Here is a 26,761-nt window from a genome sequence, read left to right on the forward strand (position 1 = left end):
CCTAAGATTGCGGGAGCCAGTTCTTTCTCCGATTTCAGATCTATTAGTTTGGTTGGAGGCCCTTACAAAATTCTCGCCAAAATCCTATCTTCCCGTCTTGCTAAAGTCATTGGGAAGTTGATTTCGCCGAACTAGAACGCTTTTATTAAGGGCAGACAGATATTGGACTGTGCGCTTATAGCCAATGAGATCCTTCATTCATACCATAGGTCCTCCAGGGAGGGTATCTTCTGCAAGCTTGACATTGCCAAGGCTTACGATCATGTTGATTGAGACTTCCTCCAATATATGTTATCTCGTTTGGGTTTCGGGCCCAAATGGAGATCCTGGATTCAAGCTTGCGTCAGCTCGGCTCACTTCTCTGTATTGTTGAATGGATCTCCCTTCGGTTTCTTTAAGAGTTCGAGAGGGTTGCGTTAGGGGGATCCCCTCTCCCCTCTTCTTTTCCTTTTGATCAGTGAAGCCTTCTCTAAGATGATGCTCAAGGGTCAGGAAGAAGGAATCTTGAAAGGTTTATCTATGCCAGGGCTGGCCATGCCCATTACTCATATCCAGTTCGCAGATGACACGCTAATCTTCCTGGAGGCTTCTACTACCTTCATCTCTAATCTGCGAACGGTGGTGTATTGCTTTGAAGCGGTGTCCGGTCTTCGTATCAACATATCAAAGTCGAAATTGTTTGGGGTTAATGTTCAGTTTGAGAAACTCCAGCTCTTTGCCGCCTCTCTTGGCTGTCCGCTTGATTCCTTCCCTTCTTCATTTGTGGGTCACCCCCTTGTCATAGGCCCTCCTCCCAAAAGGATGTGGGATAGAATAATTGAAAAATTTCAGAAGCATCTGGCGACTTGGAAATGCCGGTATCTGTCTCTTGGTGGTAGATTGACCCTTCTTAATGCTGCCCTCTCTAATCTTCCTTTATATTTCATGTCTCTGTTTCGTTGCCCTGCCTCTGTTTTGAAAACCATCGAATCTGTTAGAAGGGACTTTCTGTGGTAGGGGAAGGATTCTCAGAAAAGGTTACATCTCCTAGATTGGAGGGATGTTTGTAAGGTCTTCAGAGGAGGAGCTAACGTTAAAAATATGAGGAGAATGAACATGGCGTTGGTTGGCAAATGGACGTGGCGTTTGGGATCTGAGCCTGAGGCCTTATGGGCGTTGATTGTGAAGGGGAAATACGGTGCATCTTAGGGGGGCTAGTGCACTAAAGATTATTCAAAGTATAGGGCATCTCACTTGTGGAAAGGTATCCTTCGGTTGAAGCAAGCTGTCCTTCATAATACTAGCTTTGATTTGGGGAGTGGGTCTCGCATTCGTTTCTGGGAAGACCTATGGGTGGGAGATGTGTTACTGAAAATTCGTTTCCCTCAGATATTCCGACTGGCTCTAGATAAACACATAGCCATATCGGATTGTCACTCGTTCTCGTCAGGCAGTTTAGTTTGGGATGTGAGATGCACAAGAAACCTCCGTGATAATGAGATCTCAGAATTCGCGGATCTCCTCGACTGCATATCCAGAACCCCGCCTCAATTCTCAGCCCCAGACACGCTTATATGGAAGATAGATAAGACCGGCACCTTCACAGTAAAATCCCTATTTTCTTATTTATCCTCCCCCCCCCCCCCTGCCGATCTCTCGCGTCCCCGCCTCTCCTTTTATATGGAGATTTCCGGTGCCCCCTTAAGATCATTTGTTTTGGTTGGTTAGCGGACCGCAACAGGATCCTTACCATCGACAACCTCAATAAGAGAGGTATGCCGATTGTCAATATCTGTCTTTGCTGTATGCAAAATGCGGAATCGGTGAATCATCTCCTGGTGCGTTGCCCCTTCATATCCCACATTTTGGCAGATTTTTGTCAGAAGTTCAGCTTCTCCTGGTGTAGCTCCGCTTCAGCTCATAGTCTCTTAGCGGCGTGGCGCGGTCTCAAGCTAGGAAATCCTAGATCTCTCATTTGGAGAATGGCCATCTTGGCAATTTGGTGGTCGGTTTGGTTAGAAAGGAATGATAGATGCTTTAACAATGTTTCTTCCTTGGGTTCTGTTCTTGGGGGTAGGGCCAAAAGGCTAATAGTGGAATGGGCAGCTAATGTAAAGGGCCTTAAAGGCGTCGATCTTTGTTTTTTAGGTGGATAGCATCTTTCTGCTATCTCAGCAGTCAGTTCCTATCCGCCTTTTGCTTGTTTTTCTTTTTTCTCTTAATATATTTTCCTTTGTTGCCTCTAAAAAAAAGCATACCAAAGCTCGTGTAAAAGGGTAACGGAACCTATCGCCTAAATGCTAAAGCCTTAAAGGAAAGCAGCTTAAAGCTTTTTTCTTTTGGATGGTGTGGGCTGTGCTATTTTCTGTTAATGTTCTGTAAGATGTCCAATGTCGGAAACTTGACCATAGAAATCCAACGCCTGAAAATATGAACTCCATTTTGAATTTCTAATAGAAGTATGTTGTTTTTCTATAAAAAATATCAGTTATGTGTCTGTCACTATTTTCTTGATTTTGTAATCAACTTGTTTTTTGTACTTTTGAAATCTATATTAGTCAGTTTCTTGTTTGGTACCATTTTGTCCATTCATTTTAATTGTCTTCAGCTGTCCGTGTGATTCTTGGTGTTTGACATAACAAGGATTTGTCAGTTGAGAACAATCTATAATCAACAATTAGAATCTGTTTATAGAAACTTTGTAATTGTACATTCAAAGCTGATGTGTGAAGAGCATCGATATAAGGGAATGATGCAATATGAGACACTAAATTGTGAAACTTGAAATATTTGATATCTATTTTCCTGCCTTTGCAGCTTCAAAATCAGTTGCCACTAATGTATTCTAATTTTCAACTGGCTTTAAGCGTAAGGCGTGAAGCAGCAGTAGAAACGAATAATTGGTGCGTATACTGAAAATTCATAATTCTTGCATCTCTACAAAATTTAAATTAAGGATGTAAATTTATATTTATTTATTTATTTTTTATTTCCTCGTGTGGAACTATTCATGTGAATAGATTTTCAGCAATGTTTTATGTCATTAATGTCATTTGGAGTCTGTTAGCCTCACACACACCCCTTGTCGCACTCACTTTTACATGAGCACACATGCCAGCATGGCTCGTATGTGAAACATTTGAGTCCATGCATAAGGTGAACCAGACCATGCAGATGAGCTGGCACAAAAAATAGGCAGGTCTGCTCATTATGCAGGCTGCATGTATACATTTGATGTGAACTGTTGGCAGGTCTCTTATGCTGTCCATATTTTATACACTGGTCACTGCCTGATGAGTAGAATGGCCTAATTTTTGCGTAAGATGATCTTCAAGGTGGAGCTCACCTAATGCACTGTTGAGAATTTGCACACATGCCAGGTGCTTGTGGAGAGAGGGAGCATGTGGGGCTAGCAAACTTTGTTTGAAATTGTCTTCAACCATGCAAAAGGGTAAGGGGCATGCTCCAGTGGTACCAGTTCACCATTGACACCATATTCTATGGTGTTACTGGGCAGCTGTGGGGCCCACATGATGCATGCACAAAATCCTACTTGTCCATCACATAGTTCTGTGCATGTTATTGTCAGGTAACCAAAATCAGGCTGATATGTGAATCAGGTGGGCCACACCACAGGGAACATGTTGGGAGGGAACATCCACCCTTGATTTGTGTGGAGGGCCCACCATGCTTTCTATATGAAATCCATGCTGTTCCAACTGTTCGTTGGATCTGGATGAAGGGTCAGGCCTAAAATCAGGCACATTTTATATTCATACGGGCCTTTGCGTAAATCAAGGGCGGGCATCTCCTGTCACGTTGTTCTGTGTTGTGGTCCACTCGAGTCTTGGATCAGGCTGATCTGATGTTTGACTCCTGATACTATGAAAGGATGCATCTGTTGGATGGCCTTCACACATCATGTGGGCCCCACACCTGCCTAGTACGACTGTAAGCTTGCAGTGGCACCGTTACCACTCAAGCATGCCCCAAAGGATAAAAGGCTCACTGGACTGTACTTATGGCATCCCATTTTAGAATACTTACACTATCTATAAGTCGTTTGGGTCTTCTTATTCTTATCTGCTGGTCTGTGGTGAATATTGACAAGGGCCAGTGGAAGCAACACTAAAGTTGTAGAATTCGCTGATATAAATTGGGACAACCTTGGGTTTGGCCTCGTGCCAACTGATTATATGTACGTCGTGAAATGTTCTCAAGATGGAAAGTTTTCCCAAGGCGAACTACAGCGTTTCGGGAATATTGAGTTGAGCCCGTCATCTGCAGTCCTAAACTATGGGCAGGTTAGTCATTTTGAACCTTTGTAGTGTTAAAAGCTTGAATTCTGTGCCTTAAATTCTGCCTTAAATTCTGACTTACACTTTCTATTTGGCATCTGATGTTGTTCGTGTTAAATAATTTTATGTCCGCAGTCATAAAGCAGAGCATTTGGACTGTTTTTGGATGCACAAATAGTTTGAAATTGGAACACCCAGTTTAGAGGAATTGATGCAGGACATGAAAATTAAATATGATATGCGAGATTTCAGGCTTAAGATCACGTTAGTTCAGAAACAATTATACAAATTCCATATGCCACATGAAAGTCCAAACATTCAATTAAGGGGAATCTATGCGGGTCCAGGCCTACACATGATAGGGTTGGATCAATAATCATTATGAACCAAACGATACTCAAAGATAAGAAATAATCATCTACACATGCATAGTAATCAGTCCCTAATCCAAGGGATTCGCCAATTTCAAATCAAGGAACCCTAGGGTAAGAAAAGGGGCATAAAATTGGAGATTTGAGTAATTTAGGGTTAGGTTTAGGGATTTTGGGTGAAAGCGGAGTGAAAGAGAGGAGAGACGAACCAGAGAAGTACCGCATGCGTAGACAACAACAATGGCCCAAACGCACGTGCGTGTGATCTCGGCTGCACGTGTGTGGGGGCCACTATTCAGAAAAAGGCCACCTTGGCCCTGGTCGGCCAGGGATGGACTCCAAAACTCCCAAATCTCAGCTCGATCCGATGTACGGTTTGTGCGTGGTGCTCTGTCGAAGTTTCAGCCCTCTTATAGGGTCAGATTCTGAAATTCTGATGTGGAGAGGAGAATTGCTGCAATAGATGATTGATTGGAAGTGTAGATGATGGGGTGAGATGAGAAGAAGGGATGGTAAAAGATGGGTAGTAGAGATGGCGATGGATGGGGGCGAATTGGGATAGATGTGGCTTCGCACCACGGTAGTTAACTCTTCGATGAAGGGAGGGCTTCGCACCCAATTAGGCTTTACAACTCAGAGAGTAGGAAAACGCAGAATTTTTATTAATCTTCAATGAATGAAAAAAGCTACAATGGGTGCCTATTTATAAGAAAACCCTATACCCCAAAACTCGTGGCATGTGTGCAACCTATTACTTGGCGATGAAGTAAACCAAAATAAAAACTAATTAAAGAAATCTAGAGCGTCTATGATGTTCTAAATAGCATTAATAAGCAAAACCTAAAATATGAAATCAATCTGACTAGTGGGCCACGATCATGAGATCCCATGATAGGCTTTTCTTGACTAACGGGCCCACTTTTTTGAATCAAAACTTCGTCTTCTAGCTAGGAGGCCCTCCTTGGACTTCGTCATCGATCCAAATTAACGGTGGGGCCCTCCTTCTTCTGACGTACGAGTGTAGGGGGGGTGGTGTGCGTGCACGTGTGGACGGTGTGCGCGAGACGTCCCCATCAGGAATGACGGATTTGGATGTTTCCTTGTATTCATAATGAGGATATAAACCTCAAACTGCAAATACGTTTCTTTCAAGTCCAACTTGCAAGTAGCATGATTGCGATTTTGGAGCTTAAGACCCATAATATGAATGCTGAGGAAGAAATTACAATTTAGTTATCTCCACATTGTTACAAACTATTGCAATTCGACCCGATATTGCATTCAAACACACCCGCGACACTTGGTGTTAATTGAAAAGGAATGGTAGTATCCTCATCGGAAATGTCTACTTCGTTGATTTTTGCTGACTCACATGCTCATGTGCATGTCAATCCCGTGGTTTTGTGATCCAAGTTCCAAGCTGTTCATATGAATATATGATGAGTTTCATTCTTGATAGGGATGCCCATAGATCTCCCAGATTGGAAGATTGTAACCCTTCATTTCCATTTGTCCATCAGATGTGGGCTAGAGCTGTATTTTTTTTAATTTTATTTTTTATATATGGAGATAGCTGTATTTCTTCTCTTAATCTTCTATTCACATTGATCGATCTGAAAGCTTGCCGATGCATTATACATCCATGTTGGGTCCCAATAGATCTACGCTTTTGATCACCAACCATGGGTTCCACATGCAAGGAATCCTGCAGGTCAGCAACTTATTTATTCATGAGCAGGACCCTATAATTCCTCGGAGTGAAATCTGTAATGAAACCCACTATGCACTCCTATTTGTTAGACCTTTATCCTGAATTTAGTCACTTTTTTTTTTTTTTTTTACTACAAAATAATTACCATGCCACTGTCATGTTCTTTCATGCAAATTCTCAAAAATAAAATAAAATAAAATAAAATAAAAAATTCTTTCATGAAATACCCCTATTCTACCTAGAAGTCGGAGTTATGCTCTGCAAAATTACAATTTGTATTTACTGTTGGGCTATATAAAAATATGCAATCGGATCGCTCTTTAGAGGAGGAAGTGTCCCTTTGCCTTTTCTCTTTCAGTTTGTTCTTTGGGCAGGGAGATTTTGGTGGTGACGGAGTTGGGTTTTCTTCCTTAGGAATTCTAGTGGTGGCCCTGGTGTTATCTCCCATTAGGGCCACATATAGTCTTTATGAGGACCTAGTCCCCTCAGCTAATCATCTACCATCTGCTCTATCTCAGGAGCATAAAGAGAACCTTCCTTGCTCTAATTAAAGAAAAAAGATGGGTTAAAGATGTGATCTGTCATGTAAGCAGATTGCTTGGTGTGGTCTTTGGGGAAAGGGATGGGGATTATGTAGCTTTGTTTTGTCTGATGACAGAAAGGGGAATGGAAATCCCTTTGTTCAGTTCTCCCAAGGGCCCACCCAAGTATTTGAAGGGGAAGAGGGAGTTGGTAAATTTGGGGGTGATTGAGCATGGTTCGGTTAAAGCCATTCCTCGAAACGTTAAAAAGGAAAGAGGGGTCAGACAAGTTTCTCAATGAAGATTCTATCCTGGAATGTAACGTCTAAATATTGCATATTTACGTTTTATACATGCGAGGTAATTCATAAGCCTAAGATGACTACATGCTTAAAAGGAGGATTTAAAGCTCAAAAGAATAATCAAAGGAGAATTGGAGATGTGGGAGACATTATTGAAGATTTCAAGTGCCAAAGATCCAAGAAAACCAAGGACAAAGGATGGAGAAAAGACTGGAAAAATCACAAAGTACATTAACAGAAATAATAGACTGTTCAGTCCCACTTGAGGTTGAGGTTGGTTCGGTCCGACCAAATATGCACAGAACATTCCACCAAGAAATTGTGATTTTTAGAGTTAATTCGGCTCGACACTTAAGTCCAACCGAAGCCATGTTAGGTGCCATCGAAGGAGAGTTCGGTGCGACTTAAGGGAGACACAAACTTCAGACATATTCAAATGAAATTTGAATGCAGCCGAAAGTATCTTTTGAATGGAATCGATACGACTTCGGTTTGACCGAAGCATAACATAAGTGCGTAAATTTGAAATCAGTTTCAAGTCGGTGCAGATTTTCTCTATTTAAAGGGATGTTCTAAGCTTTCCAAAACACGAATTAGGGCTTGGAAGCATGGTCAAAGTATCTAGAGCGTTGATTCCATTTTATCTCCTCTTCCCTAAGCCTAGAAGCATGATCAAAGTACAAGTTAACTCTAGAAGAAGCTTCCTCATCCGATAAGGGTCCCCCTTCTTGAATATCCAATGCTCGGATCTGGTCGAGCAAAGTTGACATCTCCAGCTCTGTTGACAAAAGACCTCCCGGTGTCACATCTTACGCTTTTCTTTCAACATTTGCAATTTCTTAAAAAGCACAAAACCAGGCTTACCCTCGACCAAAAAAAAAGGACCACCATTCGCTGACCAAGGAGTGAAAACCCTCCACTTCGAGCCAGGTGAGATCGAACCTAAAGGGTTTAGGGCCCCAATTGATTTCATATACTTCCAATTTAAGAGGGCTCTTCAACAAGGAAATTCCTTCTTCTTAAGTGGGATGAGGTGTGTAAGCTGGTCTTGGAAGGAGGAGCTAGTATTAAGTGTCTTGACTTGGTTAATTTAGCCCTGTTAGGTAAGTGGGCCTGACATTTTGGTTCAGAGGATGGTAGTATCTGGAAATCTGTTATAGCGGCTAAGTATGGTGTGGATTCAAGGGGCTGGTGGACTAAAAGATCCTCTCTATACTGGAGCCTTTGTTTTGTGGAAGGAGATTGCTAGGGTGGCTGTTCAAGCTTTCTAAAGTCTGACCTTTTTTGTGGGTAATGGAGAGAGTTAGATTTTGGTTTGAGCTTTGGTGCGGTGTCCCCACCCTTGGATTCATCTTCCTGGCCCTGGCTAGGCTTTGCCCCAATCCAGATATTTTAGTTGCTAAATGTTTTTCAAATTCTAGATCTAGTGGGGTGTGGATTCCTCGTTTCGTAGGAATTTGAGGGACGAGGAAGTCAAGGACTTATTTAGTCTTCTTCTTCATTTGCAGGGTTATGTGCTTGACCTTCGGACAACAGACTCGCTTATCTGGAGCCTTGATAGATCCAAAGTTTTCTCAGTGAAATCTTCCTATGGTTTCCCATATTCTCCTAAGGATCAGGCTTCTCCTAGCTATACAGGTCCTGTGTGGTTGTATGGGGCTCCCTTGAAGATTGCAGCTTACGCTTGTTTGGTTGGAAGAAATTGTAATTCTTACGATAGATAACCTTTAGAAGAGAGGCTAGTCCTTCCTAATGCTTGCCTTCTTTGCCTTACTGATGCAGAATCGGTGGATCACCTGCTCCTTTACTGCCCTTTCTCCTCTGCTATTTGGAATGACATCCTTTCTCAGGCAGACATCCCTTGGGTTGTGCCTTATACTATCGAGGGTCACTTTCGGTCTTGGCATATAGGGGGCGAAGGAAAGCTCGGAAAGAAGAGATGGAGGCTTGCTTTGCTCGCTACCCTTTGAGCCATTTGGTTTGAAAGAAACAACTGCTGTTTTTGTAATATGAAAGGATCGTCCTAAGGGGTTCTTTGTATAGTTTTCCAGCTTATCAAGGAATGGGCTCCTTGAATCTCTGGGGGTTGGGTTTCTCAGCTGCAGGGCTGTTCTGTATACTTTTGTTTTCCTTTGGTGTTATTGCTTTGTTCCTTTTTATCCTTTTCAGCTTTTACTTAATAAAATTCTTCATAAAAAAAAAAAAAGGAAGACGCACTTGAATTTTTCATGTAGCCTTTAGTTCACCCATTAAGTTTGGTTATTGCTTCAAGAACTGAGGCAAAGCATACAAAACAGGGTAAAAAACTAAACACTAATAGATACAAACACAAAGGTGTTGCACGATTCCATCAAATATAGGGCAAGAATCCCTCATCATTTCAATACCAAGCTCGGGTTTATCAATTACTCTGATTTGGCCAACGAGTCAACCTCTTCATTAGCTTGTCCCGGGTTATGCAAAAAAGAATTGACCCCTGTCGCAATCCCAGATTTCTTCTATCATATCGGTATTTCTCCAGGAGTAGGTGCCTCTTGCCCATGAAATTGCATGCTTGGAGTGGCCTTCAACAACATCAACAACAACGGAAAAAGAAAATGAGAGGGAGGGATGGAGGGTCCACTTCAACAATAGCTGGAAAGAATGCGCCTTCAACAACATCAACAACAACGGAAAAAGAAAACGAGAGGGAGGGAAGGAGGGTCCCCTTCAACAATAGTTGGAAAGAAATTTTTACACCATGATGTTGACCATCTAGAGTAGTGCCCCCGCCTTAACTTTATTAGAATTAGACACCCCTGAAGGCCTCAGAAGGGAGGGAGGGTCCCCTTCAACAATAACTGGAAAGAAATTGTTATATCATGATCTTGACCATCTGGAGTAGTGCCCCCGCCTCAGCTTTATTAGAATCAACCACCCTCGAAGGCCCTCGGAACCTAGCCAGAACCAATCCCCTGACTGTCACATATCACTCTACCCTTACATTTCAGGCCTGGGTTCCCCAAGAAAATACCATCGAAATTTGCTGTGTACTAGCTTTTTTTTTTTTTTTTTTTTTGGAATTCAGGATCAGGGAAGTTGATACAGGGACATGTGATGGCCTAACCTTAGATGCATGTATAATCAGGTTGAATAGATTCAAATAATAAAAATAATTATCTAACTATTATCAATCACGTCGATTAAGCAAATCCCAACATGGATATGAAATCATTTTGTCATGATCATGCCTTTTAGCATAAAATCACGTAAACAGTAAAAAGAGAGGACCTAGGGATATGAGGATATCCCTAATCTAGAATAAATCAGTCCACAGTCAAGTTTGGATCCCATTCTCCTGACTAGCCATTCCAATTTTTCCATTCAAACAAAAGAAAAAGAAGAAGAAATATCTAGAGGAACGAAATAGATGAAGAAGAGATGGGTTCGAGATGAAAGAGAGTACGAATTCTAGGGCATCAAAGAAAGAAGACGGTTGATTTTTATCTTTTCCTGCACCTTGAAGGTCTATAAAGAAGGAAAATCTGAAACTGGGGTGGAATGCTTAACACGCAAGGGTCAATATCCTGAAACCCTAATTTCTTTGGTAAAAGAGGAAGAAAACATACGAATTCTCATTCATTCACTAAATAAAATAGGGTTTATTACAGTGTATATATAAGCCACGAATAAAATAAAAAGTGCATTTTTTTTTTTTAAAGGATAACTAGGAACTTTATTAAAAAAGGAAAAACGATACAAAAGAAAGAAATGGAAAAGAAGGACCCTGCTGAGATAGTAGAGAACTTAGAACCCAAGGAACAACATATCATTTTTCTTTAACCCATTAACATTGCCCGCCCATTCGAACATTAAAATTTTCACCCTTTGCCAGACTTGTTGAGGTGAGACTGATTTGTCATTGAAGCACCTGTTGTTTCTCTCTTCCCAGACTGCCCACCAAATAGCCAGAATACACATCCTCCAAACATTTTTTCTACCTTTCCCCATCTTTATCCCGTGCCACGAAGAGAGGTGCGAATCCATAGAGGACGTAACGCACCAGCTAACGTTGAACCTGAATAGGAATTCCGCCCATATCTGATATGTGAAAGGGCAATGGAGAATGAGATGGTTGATGGATTCCTCAGCTTTCATGCAGCACAGGCAGATGTTAACCAGCTGCATGCCCCTTTTCTTTAAGTTATCAGTCGTTAGGATTCTACTCTTGCCGACGAGCCACCCAAAGCAGATATATTTCGAAGGGGCCGGATATTTCCAAATAAACGGAGCTGAATTTTGAGAAATGCTAGAGGGCGATGAGAGACGAGGGTAGAAGGACCGGACGGAGAAAACGCTAGTTTTATCACAAGTCCAAATGATCTTGTCTTGGGAAGAAGGCTGGGGTGTGGCTGTAGATATGGTCTGAAGGAGGTCCGCAAATTCTGGGATTTCCCAATCGTTAAGATTTCTGATGCACCTGACGTCCCACACAGCGTGAGCTTTAGAAAAGGAGCAGCATTCCGCCACCATCACACTTCTGTCAGGAGCCAAACGGAAAATGTTTGGGAACCTATTTTTCAGCAACGTGTCCCCAATCCAATTGTCTTCCCAGAAGTGTATTCGGTTCCCGTTACCTAGCTCAAAGGCTATATTCTTGACCACTTCCTTCTTCATACGCATGATGTTTTTCCAAACTGGTGAGGCTCTAACTATCGCCGACTCTTTTGTCCACCAGCCACCTTGTGATGACCCATATTTACCTTTGATAATAGAACTCCACAGGGCATCTCCCTCGGAACCTAGTCTCCAAGTCCATTTCCCGAGAAGGGCCTGGTTCATCAGTCTTAGATTCTTAATACTGGCGCCACCCTCTTGATAATGTTTGCAAACCTCCTTCCAATCAAGGAGATGTAGCTTCTTCTGATTTTCCTTGCCGAACCAAAGGAAATCGCGTCTCAAGGTGTCGATGGCCGCGAGGACGGAAGGGGGACATTTGAACAACAAAATAAAATACGTAGGGATGTTGGATAAAACTGCCTTGATGAGGGTCATACGGCCGCCAATCGATAAGTACCTGCATTACCATCTGGTGAGTGCTTTTTGAACCTTGACCACGTCCTTGTCCCATGTCGCCTTCGGGGGGGTGCCAAGGACAAGAGGCAGACCAACAAAGGACGAGGGAAAAGAGGCAGAAGGGCAGCCCATGATTGCTGAAAATCTATCTACTTCGTCAACCGAGAGGTTGATACCATAAAGCTTGGATTTGGACATATTGATACTCAGACCTGAAACAGCTTCAAAACATCTGAAAGCCGTATTAAGGTTCTCAATGAACTCCTCGGAGACCGTAGACAAAATAAGGGTATCATCAGCGAATTGGATGTGGGAAATGGGCATAGTCACCCCCGACATTTTAAGACCACTGATGACTCCTTCTAGCTGGCCCCTAAATCATCTGAGAAAACGCCTCTTTGATCACCAAGAACAAGAGCGGGGAGAGGGGGTCACCCTGCCTGAGGCCTCTCGAACTCTTGAAAAAGCCAAAGGGGGTGCCGTTCAGAAGGATAGAAAAATGGGCTGAGCCTACAGAAGCGTCCATCCCCTTCCTCCATTTGTGGTTGAAACCCATACAATCCAGAATATAATGCAGAAAGCCCCACTCGACGTGGTCGTAGGCTTTTTGAATATCAAGCTTGCATAACACGGCCTTATCCCCAGAGAGGTGGTAAGAATGGATCACTTCATTCGCGATTAAGGCGCAGTCAACAATCTGCCTACCTTTGATAAAAAGTGCATCAAAGCCACTGGAAACAAGGAAAATTAACAAAAAGATGAAAAAATAAAATAAAAAGTGCACTAAAGCCCTTGAAAACAAGGAAAAGAACAAAAAGACGTCTAAAACTAAAGCACTCGTGCGACAGGGTGTGAAATCCACCCCATGGGCCTGCGGTCAGGGTGTGGTCATGCCGCTCCTGCCCTCTTAGCGCGTTCATCCACATCAACTCCTCCGCTCTGGTACTCTGTCAGCGACGCCTCCTCCTCTGGTACACTCTAAAGGGTGCACCACTGATGTCCGCATTAGAAGTGGCCGGGAATCGCTAGAATCTAGGGTCTGCATGAGACCAAACTGTTCAGTTCTTTTTTCCATCACCAATGATATAGAAGCGGGCTTATTCTTGAAAGGTCTCGAGCCATAGATACCATATTGTCGCATGAGCAGCCATGTTCCACAATACCTGACTCTGCAGACCCCAAGGCGCAGCAACCCAACTGTCAAGCATCTCCAGAACTGATACAGGAAAAGCCCAACTGATCGCTATTTTGTTGTAATAGCACATGTGGGATGCCTAGGTTGCTAAATTCCATTGAATCTTGTTTCTAGCCATGGGTTACAGAGTATCATATGCAAGTTAGTTAACGATCTTTTCAGTTTTTTGAAAGTTACTGCTTATGTCTTCTGTTATTTCTCCCTGATGATTTCATCTTTTTTAATTTATCTTTAGGGATTGTTTGAGGGTTTGAAAGCATACCGAAAAGAAGACGGTTCCATTCTACTCTTCCGCCCTGAGGAGAACGCATTGCGGATGAGAATGGGTGCAGAGCGGATGTGCATGCCTGCACCTACTGTTGAACAATTTGTGGATGCTGTAAAGCTCACTGTCTTGGCAAATAAACGTTGGGTACTGGACCATTTCCTAGTTATCCTTCTACAACTAGATTCACTACATAATCGCTACCATTTTTACCATCACTAGTTTCTATATTTCAAATGCAGGTTCCTCCTACTGGGAAAGGCTCCCTATATATCCGGCCGCTGCTAATGGGAAGTGGAGCAGTTCTTGGTCTTGCACCAGCTCCTGAGTACACGTTTCTAATTTATGTTTCTCCTGTTGGGAACTATTTCAAGGTTTGTGGAATAACTCTCTTTTGCACCTGTACCACCATGTAGGTTGTTAGACAATGGTTTTCTTCCTGTGGCTCTTGGTGCCAGTATAGTTGTTCACATTGCTTATTGGTAGCTTTGTGAAGAGTCGAGAAGTGTATGGACTTGGGTATTTAAGGTGAATGTTTTGTGGGAAAAGCGGGAAGTCTTTCAAAGCAGACCCTTGAGTGGATTTATTAGTTCGTAGATGTGCCCAAGATTTAGGATGAATTGTATCTGGTGTGGATGTGAGGACAATCTGTTTATATGTCTGTGTTTCAGTGACTGAAATACGTTAGACTTTTCTTTTGGCATTTCTGATTTGATACGTTTGCCTGTTATGCCATCTCATCAACTGTTTAGCAATTATGTTTTCAATTGATGCCAGGAGGGTTTGGCGCCAATAAACTTGGTTGTTGAGAATGAATTTCATCGTGCTACTCCTGGTGGAACTGGAGGTGTAAAGACTATCGGAAACTATGCCTCTGTAAGCTGACCTTATAACTCTTGTCTTGCCTGGTGTAAATATTATATATTGATGCCCTTCATTGCAATCTTTCATTCCTTGCTTTCTTGGGATCCTTTCTTATTCAAATATGTTATATATGTGATCTATACAAGTACAAACTAGATCATCATGTAAATATTTTCAACGAATGCCCTTGGATCAGTTGTAGCTCTCCAAACCTGTAGATTTGACAAGTGATCTCCAGCTTATCACCATGCAGCCTTTGGGGCACATTTTTTTGAGGAAATTTCTTTATGGCTATTTTATCGTATTTGGGGTGAAATCTTGTCTTTCATGGAACTTTGAGAAGTAGAAACCGTTTCATTTCAATTGTAGAAGCGGAATACAAGGCCATGTCAGATTCAACAGCTTGAAGCATATTTTTTGTACTATTGAATATGCTGCTGCTGCAGCTATCATCTATGTTATTAATTTTGTGTGGATATTTATCTTATAATGGAAATCATATAAGCTGTAATCCAGTTTACCATGAGAAAATCAAAACCAAAGATAAGTTATTGTCTGGTTAGAGAGAGTCAAATCTGGTCTGATGAAGCCTTTGGTGAGATTACATTTGCAGGCATTCTCATCTCCATGGTCTATCAAGATGAACACCTGACTTTATCTAAAGCAAGCTTCCAATACACCAGTGATGCCTCTCAGCTTGATCCAGGAGTGTTATAGAAAAATGAGATTCATAGTCTATTACCCCTTGGTATTTCTTGACATAAATAGGTTGTTGGTCACTGATACTTATTACGTCCTTTTTTTTTTTTGAAAATCCCTAATAATCAATACACGGATGGGATATATCTGAACTTCTGTTTCCTGTATTTGGACAATTTTCTTAACATATCTTGGATTTGTAAGACCATGTTTGGCTGCATGTAAATTTTTTTTTTTTTTTGAAAGATACTGAATTTATTGAGCCAACAAGGCAAAAAAGAAAAGACAAAAAAGGAAAGAAAAACAAAGAAAATACAGACAAGAAAAAAGGAACAGGAAAACACAAACTAGCCCATTAAGGCACCCAATCCCTTATACACTGGTGAACTTTACAGATGACCCTCGAGGATGAAGAACTTCTATTCCAAAAGAAGCGGGCATTTATCTCGCCTGAAAGAGACCAAATGACTGCAAAGAGAGCAACTCTCCATCTGGGGAGATCTTTTTTCCTGGGACCTCTCGTGTGCCATGAGAGAAATAAATCAAGGATTATTTCCATGAGTACTATTGAAAAATGGATTGTCTTTAAGGGTCTTGTTTTGATAGCAAGTGGAAATCTCATATGCATGAGACAAAGGTCACCTAGTTTCTTTTGTCAGCAGTTCCAAACCATGGAAAAATGCAATGATTCCTTTGTGAATCCTCCCTTTTCTTTGCTATGCAAACATCTAAAAATGTCACATCAATGGATAACTGTTTCCATTTCCATTAATTTTCATGGAATTGGTGATATCCAAACATGCCCTAAAGGAACATTTCTTGGATTTTCCTATACTTATTTCTAGCTATTCTGGTTTTTCCAAAATGATTGACATTTTGTAATTTTTATCAATCTCTTTACCATGAAATGGCTGAGGCAGGGCTATGACGATGATGATGATCTCTTGACTGTGAAATGTCCCTTCTTGAGGCTCAAGCATTGCATATTAGTTAATTGTTCTCCCTTTTTTTGAAAGATAATTGTTCTCCATCTTCAAAAATTCTTTCATGGCGAGACATATTTGATCTCTCTTTTTCAATTATATGTAGGTGCTCAAGGCACAGACTGCAGCTAAAGCCAAGGGCTATTCTGATGTTTTGTACCTTGATGTTGTGCACAAAAGATATTTGGAGGAAGTTTCATCATGTAATGTTTTTGTTGTGAAGGTATATGAGATATCAGGCCAGCTCTTCTTTCGATTCTCAAAATTTCCTGTCTAGTTTCTTATTAAGAGAGATAAACTGCAAGGCTATGAAATGATTATTGGATTTCGTAATTTTGAAACAAATATGCAATATGCATTCTAGTTGAAGTATGTGAATTAAATAACTCTGATAACAGATGCATACCAGAAGAACCACATCATTTGATGATCAAACACATAAAACCTGTCCCATCTTCTAGACACTCTACCTGATACTAGTTGGACAGATCGTTTGATCAGGTTGACCCAATCAAGGAACATTTTGACTTGTAACTCCAATTTTGCACGGATTATACCCAATAGGAGCATCTCTCACATAATACCGAAATTCTAGCCTAATACATCTCACGTGATACCCAACTTTGCAACTGAAGCCCCTAGAATCGTTTAGAGGCTTACCAGGGAGGTGTGGACGTAGCCTTACCAAAGAGTGGCGGCCATGCCCCCTTTTTCCTTTTTAAGAAACCTCTCTAGGGTACCCGCTTCAGGAGACTTTTTTGTTTTTATTTTTGTATTTAAAATGGTGGTGTAGAAATTTGATTTCCAGCCCATAGAAACCTGAAACTTTCTAACTGTGTAAATAATATTTCCATGATTCTGTTAACTCTTTATTTTATTTTATTTTCTCCAGAATTTATGGCATTTTAAGCCTTCACTTGGTTTTCTAACTAACTAAATATTGTTTTTTTGAGAGATAACTAAACTTTTAATATGAAAACTCGCCAAGGACGAGCAACGAATACAAAGCCAAAATGCACTCACACCCAAGACTCTAAATACAAAGAGGTTCTGCTAATAACCTCCTTCATCCTCACCCGAAAATTTTTAAAACAACATCCGTTCCTCGCTCTCCAAATAGCCCAGAAAACTGCCATAATGAGGAGCCTCGACCTAGATTTGCCGGTACTCCTAACTCCCCCATGCCAAGCCCAAAGGAAGCCTTCACTTGCTTTCCTAACTAACTAAATATTCTAATTCTCTCTAATCCTATTCATATTAGGGATTGCCCTATGTCCTCTATCCTACTCAAGAAGTTCATCAAAATCACCAAAAAACCATGCCCAATCTCTATGTGGAGAGGGTCTTTGGCTCTTGTGCTCTACAACTGCTCCCTTCTTCTCTACCTTTCCACCTTCCACCCATCTACCACAAGGAAAAACCTTGCAAAATAGAACTCCTGAATGTTCCTTTGAGCAATATCAGCTACAGAGAACACCTCAACCCTCCCAAATATCAAGAAACGGCTCTGGTAACTGTTGCAAAGGTATGTGATTAAAGGGATACTCCTTTCTTTCCAAGGCTCCAAATGTCACGAGCATGTGGAGACATCACTAGTCAAAACCCTCCATTGGATCTAGCAAAAACTATGTTGAAGATGGAATTCCCAGCACAATACTTGCCACATTGTTTTGTTTCTTAGCAACTTCCAATATTCTATTTCTAATTTTCTTTCTTTTTTCTTGTAGCATTGCCCAAAATCCAATTTCAAGGATTTTGTTTCCCGCTAAGAAGAGGCTGCATATAGACATGGGTGCAGAAGGTGCCTGACCCCCCCTTCCTTTTGCATCAATGCAATCCTTAATTGGATTTTGGGGAGGAAACCATTTTGGAGTCAAAACTATTCAATCTTCGACCATTTGCACTTGAAAATTGGCTTAATGGTTCCCTGGCCATCCATGGGATTTAAAATGTCAAAATCATCTGGCTAGTGGCGACTCACTTTTTATTTTTATTAAGCCTATGATTTTCCAGCGGGTTGGCTGGTCTGTTTCACATGCTCACATTTGTCACAATCCGTTTAATATCATATAAGAAGCTTGATAGGTGTATCCTCTTTTAGATCAATGAGGAGTGTATTTGAGTCGAGAGAGGTTGGATGGCAGTTGATTGTGACAATGATGCAGAAAACTCAAGCAGCATGACCACTTGAGGGTTAACCTTGTGGCAATGAACACCCACTTCAAGTCTATGCTTTGGGGCTCATAATGCGAGAATAACAAGTCTTTGAGTGGAAACGATAATGATACTATTCATGTAATTGGCAGTGTAGTTAGTGAGGGAGGCTGAAAGACTGCCGTGTCAATGCTACTGCTCATAAGTCATAATCAATCTTGTGATGGGTTTAGTCATGCAGATTTTTCCCACTTCAGGTTATCTTGCAAGTTTTTTGGAGTATTCTGGATAACAGATGTTTAAGCTTTTACAGCTGCCTATGTTAGTCAGGTATTTTCTTGGGTATCAACTGTGGTGAGGTTGGTTATGGGGATCCTCTTAATCCTTATTTGCTTGGTCGGGTACAGATATGTCTAAGATAAGATTGATTACAGTTTCTAACTAGTAGTGTGTTCAGTATTTCCCGACAATGTCCAAAAATTGGGATTGTAGCACAGCTGGTACAGTTCATACTACTGAATAATTAGCTGGTCTAAAATTCAAAACCTAGGTACTTCTGGAGTCCAAGTCTCAGCAAAGACGGGTCCCTTATTCGAGTATCTGAATTGGGCACAGATCAAGCAGAGCTCATCAGTCGCCTTAGTTCCTCCCAACAATTTGGGGTCATCTCTTAAATGGTGGATTGTCAAAAAGTTTTACCACTGACTGCCTACTGGGTTCCAATCTGCCTTTCTACCAATCTGCTTTTCGACCTAGGCTCTGGAGCCAGCTGAATTGGAATGTTAATGTAAAAAGTGCTTAACACTTCTTTTGTTGGCCTTTTAAGATGTGTCCTTTTTCCCATTGAATTTGAATGTCAAGTAGAAAAAAAGAAAAGAAAAGAAAAGGAAGTTCAAAGAGCAATATGCTAAAAGGGAGTACAAATTGCTGTTAATTTGGAATATACAAGGGACCTAGAGAACTTGTCTGTTCTAACTTTTTTTTTTTTTTTTTTAATAATGATTTCATCCGATTTAGCATCATCAAGAATTAGTCTGACTTCTTTTGTTGCACACCAGGCTCCAGTTTCACAAGTCAATGCAGCTAATTTAGAGAAAACTTTACCTTTTATTCTTGTATGTTTTAGCCACATATACCATTTATATAATGGTGTAAGGTAGGTATGTGTATGGCTATATATATCTTGTTATGTTGTTATGTTTTCTATATCTCGTACATTCATAAACTAAAATCTTTTAATATCATAATGGTAGAGATGGGGTTGGAATTGCCACCAAATTTACCATGATTGGTTACTTGATTGCACTATTTTCATGGTGGTAATAATATTGGAAAAGGTTTGACTTAGACTGCGTCCGTGAAATAGAATTCCAGAAATGTGCATGCTTAAAGTTAGAGTAAATGGAAAAAAAACAAGGAAATTGGAAAAAAAAAGTACAGGGAATAATCTGAGGGGAGAAACAATGCAGCAGTATATTGGAGGGGGTAAAGAGGTGATTGCATGCACACATGCCAGCATGGCACACATGTACAAGATGTAGGCTGCTCATTAGGGGGGCACACCATGAGGAAGCCCTATGCCATAAATCAAGCCATTCAGCTCATCAGGTGGGCGGTATATATATTTCGAACATAGAATGTTGGTCACAATTGTCTAATCATCTTTCTCACATGCATGTAGTCCACCTGATGAGGTGACTTCCCTGAGTTTTTGGCTAGAGCATGTTCGCAGCAGGCCCAATCCAATGAATGGCCCATTATAGATCATGTACTCGTGTGGATTATATTTTTCATTTGCATTATGCCAGTTGTGTATTTCAGCAGGTGGTTCGTAGGGTGTTTTTTTATTATAAAAAAAAATAATTCTTTTTTCAATAAATTGATCCGTTTGTTTAAAAAAAAAAAAAAAAAACTACATGGGCATGTGTGCTACAAATCGTGCCATACAAATCACCTTAAGACTTCTTTACCATGAATCTGCATCCACTCCTGCTCCACATGCATGGCTGATGTTGATTAACTTAATAAAATAATGTTGATTAACTTAATTTTTATTTTATTTTATGAATAATTGAATTTTGTTAAAAGCCCAAAAAAGGGGAATCCAAGATACAAAAACCAAAAATAAATAAATAACTCACATAACCAATTGAGCAGATGCAAATAGAACACCAGTAGCAGTCAGGCGCCACAACATTAGAAACCATCCAGCAGGGACCCACTAACTCATTGCATATCAAGGAAGGCCATCTCAGACCTACTCGCCCCAGATTTAGCAAGGTAGCTGGCTTCTGAGTTGGCATATCTAGGTGCGAAAGAAGCCTTCCAATCAGATCAATGTCCTGCACTTCTTCAATGATATCAGCCGGTGTTGATTTACTAGTTTGCATGACAATACATTTCTTAATATCATTATATATTTCTAAGGATTTGTGGGGTTTTCTGTGATCCCCCATATCTAACATCTAGTGCCTGTCCTGGCATAATCACACATCTGTTACCAAGTGATATAGTCGTATCTGACACAGACGGGTCTATGTCGAAGCAATCTAGCTTGTAGTCTATGCCATCTATGGTTTGGTGGGTCACCATAAAACTTGGCCTTGCATTTATATTATATTTTGGTGATATATAATGAAAGTCCTTTGTGGATAGACTGGAACCTGTTGATGGCATTTTTTTGGTCCAACTACTCCAATATTTATCTATGTTCTGAACAAGAAATGGGGGTGCTGCCTTAACACATGCAGAATACTGTAGAATCTTTGTAATATGACTTCTATTCTATTGATGCTTATGCTTAGTCCCTGAGCATGTTTCTTTTTCCAGTATGTGTATGTAAGGCTTCTATATGTCATCTTTTGTCTTCTTTTTTTCCTTCATATGATGTGCATGTGTAATGTTTTCATTCAGTATATTAATTCGGTTAATTCGAATGGGTTTCTTTTCAAGTTTAAAAAGACAATGTACATGCTGATATATCTATCACCGACTAATGAGTACTTAATCATTATTTTCTCATCCTAGGATAATACAATTTCAACTCCAGCAATAAGAGGGACGATTCTGCCTGGAATCACACGGAAAAGTATAATTGATGTTGCTCGCAGTCAAGGGTACCAGGTATTTTTTTTTTCTTTGCCGTTAAATCGCTATCTCTTATTGGATGTGTGTATATATCGAAGTAAAAATGCGACTTGTACTGATTTTGTTTAGCAATGTTCATGGTTCTCAAATAAAGGTTTTTCCTTCACCATGGCATTTTTTCAAAGAATGTTTTCTTTGTTTTTTGTGCTTTCACTCATGTTTTGGTCATTAGACAGAGAATTTTTAAGCAGTTTATCCATTTTTTGGTGATCCAGAATGATGTAGATATTGTATTTTTCTTCCTTTTTTCCACATCTTCTATTTATTTTATGGTCTAATAATTTAATGGTTACAAGATCTACTTGAACTAGAAATGACTATTAAATAATAACCAAGTTCCACTATTTAATGGTTACAGTATCTACTTGAACTAGAAATGACTATTAAATAATAATCAAGTTCCACTATTTAATGGTTACAGTATCTACTTGAACTAGAAATGAGTATTAAATAATAATTAAGTTCCACTATTTAATGGTTACAATATCTACTTGAACAAGAAAAATGACTACTAGGAAATGATTTTTTCAGATTTTAAAAGTAACTTGCAGAACCTTCTATGGGGGGATCATTTTGTTCTATGTTCTTAGTTATCTTAAGCAGTGTTTTTAGTATCTTGTGATACCAATGATATATCCCATGATATATCTGTTATCCTAGTTGGGTGATACGAAACCCAGTTTTAATATCAGCAGTGTTTTTAGTATCTTGTGATATCAACGATATATCCCACGATATATCTGTTATCCTAGTTGGGTGATACGAAATCCAATTTTAATATCCATTTTTCATGATATCGCACAATATATCACACGATATTTGCGATATCGCGATACATTGTGGATATTGTGATATCGTGCAATATATCCACACTCCCGCTTTATAAATTCTTAATGTATCGTGCAATGTATTGATATTGAGTACGATATCAAAAGGGAAAAAAGGAAGCTGATGTTGTTTTGTTTGGAAAATCCTAAAAAAATTCACAAAAATTGATTTCTTTTTTTGGCAAAAAAAAAAAAAAAAAAAAAAAAAACCCCTTCTACATTGTAAGGTGATTTTGACCAATCCACTCTAGTTTGTTGAAAGAAAATCTTTGTAATTTTTCCGAAATCACGATCGTAAGCTTTTTTTGAGAAGTATCGTGATCGAAAGCTTCTTGGGGCCATATTCTAAAATGTGCGTATTTTCGAGTCTTGATTTTTTTTTTAATTATTATTTTAATCTTGTGAATAGTGTCAAATGGTAAGAAATCCATGATTCTTCATTTTTTGCATAAAAACTTATGGATTTGGTGGAGCTTCAATTTCAAGATTTGTGGGAGATAGGCCGAGTTGTGGAAAATTGGGGAAAAATTAAAAATTTTCCAATTTTATTAGATTGGTGTCAATTTTAGTGTCCAAACACGAAATCAAATATGTATATAACATGATCTACACATTCTTGGCCATTTGGGAAATTTTCATAATTTTTTGTAAAATTTTTTTAATTAAAAAAATAGTGTCGAAATCCACAAGTATATTTATAGTTTTATACTTCTTCTTTTGCTTTTAAATGTAATGCTTGTGTTTCCATACATGTCTTATTATGTTTATAAATTTTATGAATTGAATTTGAATATAATTGCATTAGTTCAATTCAGACAACGCAAAGATTAGGATCCTATACAAAGGAAGCTTATCATGTGCACTTGTTTTTGTGAATTTTTTATTTTTATTTATATATATATTTTTTATATTTTTAATTTTAAATTTCTAAGTGTGTATTGGTGTCTTTTTTAACAATTCTTGAAGTTTCATTGAAAAATTTGATCAATTTCCCAATGTTTTTCCATGTTTCCAAACAATAGCGATAAATTACGCGATACGCAACCGATATATCCCATGCGATAACCGATATGTATCCGTGCATTTGGTTTGTAATGTAGTTTTCTGAGGACTTTTTCAGGGGTAACCAAGGTTTTTATAAAAAAGAACGATAAAAACAATTACAAGGCAGACAATGAGGCTGGATCCCATCAATACAACGAAAGAAGATACCCCACAAGCCCCCAAGAAACACAATAGGCTTATTTGTAAATTAATTGAGCATTCTGGCTCATTCATTGACCAGGCACTTGGCCTTCAGGAAGACTGACGAACATGACTTTTCCTGGAATCTCCTATTGCATTTGAACCAAATCGCCTGGTAGCCACAAGAGTTAGCTGCCATAAAGGAGCCCTCCTTTCACATTCCTTCCTGCTACCATGTCGAGCATGCAAGAAGTCTCAATGAAGCACGCGTAGCTCATTCCACACCAAACAACATAAGGATTTTCCACCAAATCTCCAACGCGAAGGAGCAATGCATAAAAAGATGATCCACTGTTTCAACATCACTAAGGAATAAGATGCATTCGTTGTGGATAACCATCCTTCTATTCACCAAATGATCAGTCTTGATTACCTTGTTTTTACCAACTAGCCATGCAAATGCCAAAACACAAGGGGGCTACTTCCAAATTTGTTTAATAGGATCATGGGCCATAGGAAGTAAAGAGATGACCGAGAAGGAGTTGACATAGAATCGCCTGGAGCAATCTTAGTTCCACACCCAACTGTAACAGCCTACCACAGAAACACCTTTGCCATAGAGCTTCTCCAGTAGGCCTTCAAAATTGACGCAGCCCCTCCAGTCAAATTGCTTTTGAAGCACCAAGACCACTTCGTCTCCTACCTTAGGGGTACATTGCGAAATAAAACCATCTTGACTGGATATACTAAAGAGCCTGGAAATAGTGAGACAAAGGATTGTCCCAACGGTCAACACCTCTTTGTCCAACTGAAACTGAATCCTGGAGGCATCACCTGGGGATAAAGATATCTCCCTGGAAAAAAGAGGGATGCTTTGAGCATCGCTTTCCAAATGCTGGAGTCCCTATTCTAAGATGATTGCTTTATAAACCAACCGCCATCACCCACTCTGTATTTACAGGCAATCACACTTTTCCATGTGGCAGTTTTCTATGGATTTATATGGAAATGTCACGAGTTGGAAATTGATCTTACCACTTTTTGGGTGACATTGATTTCCCATTTTTTGCGGATTAGCTTGAAAATAGAAAATGGATTCCACACCATTTTTTTTTCTTCTTGCAAACAGTGTCAGAATATCCATTTCATTTCGAATGCATTGCAAATAAATAAACAGACCCTAAAGAAACTTATTTTTAAAATCTAATTCTAGTTTGTTGTTCCATTTTCCAAAGAAGCAATCTACTCTTTTCAGTATAAAGTTAAGCATGATTTTGATTTTGATTTTGATTTTTTTTTTTTTAATTTAAATATCTTTATGTATAATCTTGTCTGAAACTGTGCAGGTTGAGGAGCGCCAAGTATCAGTTGAAGAATTGCTTGATGCTGATGAAGTCTTTTGCACGGGAACTGCAGTTGTTGTATCACCTGTGGGCAGTATAACTTACCTCGGCAAAAGGTAGCCTTCTTTTCATTGCTTCATCTTCACATAGTTTTTTATTTTTATCTTTAAGAAGTAGTTAAAAGCATGTTTGCGATGAATGAAGACTTTTGCAACTCTGCCAATTAGCAATGCGCCAGCTGGTCCCCAGCCCGGTAATGAAGCACCAAGGATGAAAATGAAGTTAAAGCATGTAGATCCAAATACGTATCACTTTTGATGATTGATCCGATCCCTATCCAATAATCGACAAGAATTAAGAAATAACAGCAAATAAAGATAAATACATGGAAGCACTCCTCAAAGAACCTTAATAAGTTGCACCAGGGGATTTGGAAAAATCACACTTTTGAATCACATTGCAGGAAACAAGAAAGACAACTTTTATTCATTCAAAATCCTCATTATTTGTTCATGATACTCCATAGTTCTGAATGACAGTATTGGCCGTCGTATCGTCCTTGCGAAAAAATGATATGATACGGCGCCGTGTATCGGATTCGGGCCTGTATTGGCTGATATAGAGAGAGAAGAGGGAGAAAATATGGAGGAGAGACGTACCTTGATCACAACAGTGGTCTTCCCTTCAGTTTATCTTTTATTTTTTCTTCTTTTGCGCAATGCCATAAGCCATCTAAAGGTGTTTAAAAATCTTAAGTGACATTTTACCTTACTAACCGTTGTCACAAGCTACTGTTTTGTTGTTATCAGCCAAATAAGTAGCTTATAGCTTATCAACATGTATCCGTACGTGACCTTAGAGTCAACTTCTTTTATTTTTTGTAGAACTCCATATGTAGTGGTCTAACTAAAGTTATGGCCCTTGATAGAGTGCAATGGCGAAATAGGATTTCTTTTAGCCAACCACAATTAATTGGGATAAGGCTTAGATGATGATGATGATGTATGGAGTGCATGGTTCTGAAAATCGGTATCGTATCGGCTGATACGGGCATATAGTGTTCGGATCGGCTCAATATGATACACGATATGGGGCTGTATCGGCCTTATCAGAATCAGTTGGACTGTATCAGTCCGTATCGGCTGATGCGGCTGATACAGGCCAATACGCCCATAAAACCCCCAATTTGATTTTTTTATTTTTATTATTTTTCCTTCAAAAAACCACTCGTCTCCTCTTCTTCTTCTTTTCATTTAAACCATGGAAGAATCTTACAACTCATAAAGGTGTTTAAAACGGTTAAATGGCATTTTACCATACTAACTTTTGTCACAAGCTACTGTTTTGTTGTTGTCAGCCAAATAAGTAGCTTATAGCTTATCAACATGTATCCGTACGCGACCTTATAGTCAACTTTTATTTTTTGTAGAACTCTGTATGTAGTGCTCTAACTAAAGTTATGGCCCTTGATAGAGTGCAATGGCGAATTAGGATTTCTTTTAGCCAACCACAATTAATTGGGATAAGGCGTAGATGATGATGATGATGTATGGAGTACATGGTTCTAAAAATCGGTATCGTATCGGCTGATATGGGCATATCGTGTCCGTATTGGCTCGATACGACACGCGACATGGGGCTGTATCGGCCTTATCAGAATCGGTTGGACTGTATCAGTCCGTATCGGCCGATACAGTTGATACATTCCAATACGCCCATAAAACCCCAAATTTGAAATTTTTTTCAAAAAACCACTCGTCTCCTCTTCTTCTTGTCATTTAAACCATGGAAGAATCTTAAAACTCATTTTAGGTTAGATCTAAACCTATTTTAGGATTAAAACAAATGATTTGAATGGGATT

General features: G+C 39.7%; 1 protein-coding gene across 3 annotated transcripts in view; it reads left to right on the forward strand.

Annotated features, from left to right (window-relative positions):
- LOC131218828 (branched-chain-amino-acid aminotransferase 3, chloroplastic-like) overlaps positions 1–26,761 on the forward strand; it is a 35,545-nt gene that overhangs the window by 3,061 nt on the left and 5,723 nt on the right. Inside the window, exons 2-9 of one of the 3 annotated variants that reach the window (XM_058213665.1) lie at positions 2,797–2,882; positions 4,091–4,283; positions 13,668–13,844; positions 13,940–14,071; positions 14,475–14,573; positions 16,350–16,466; positions 21,425–21,520; positions 24,903–25,015. In XM_058213665.1, coding sequence (XP_058069648.1) covers positions 2,797–2,882; positions 4,091–4,283; positions 13,668–13,844; positions 13,940–14,071; positions 14,475–14,573; positions 16,350–16,466; positions 21,425–21,520; positions 24,903–25,015 — 1,013 coding nt within the window. The remainder of the gene's footprint in view (positions 1–2,796; positions 2,883–4,090; positions 4,284–13,667; positions 13,845–13,939; positions 14,072–14,474; positions 14,574–16,349; positions 16,467–21,424; positions 21,521–24,902; positions 25,016–26,761) is intronic. The other 2 variants (XM_058213666.1, XM_058213667.1) reach the window with 2 other exon arrangements.

The sequence above is a fragment of the Magnolia sinica genome, chromosome 11, assembly GCF_029962835.1.
Source record: "Magnolia sinica isolate HGM2019 chromosome 11, MsV1, whole genome shotgun sequence".
Taxonomy (NCBI): domain Eukaryota; kingdom Viridiplantae; phylum Streptophyta; class Magnoliopsida; order Magnoliales; family Magnoliaceae; genus Magnolia; species Magnolia sinica.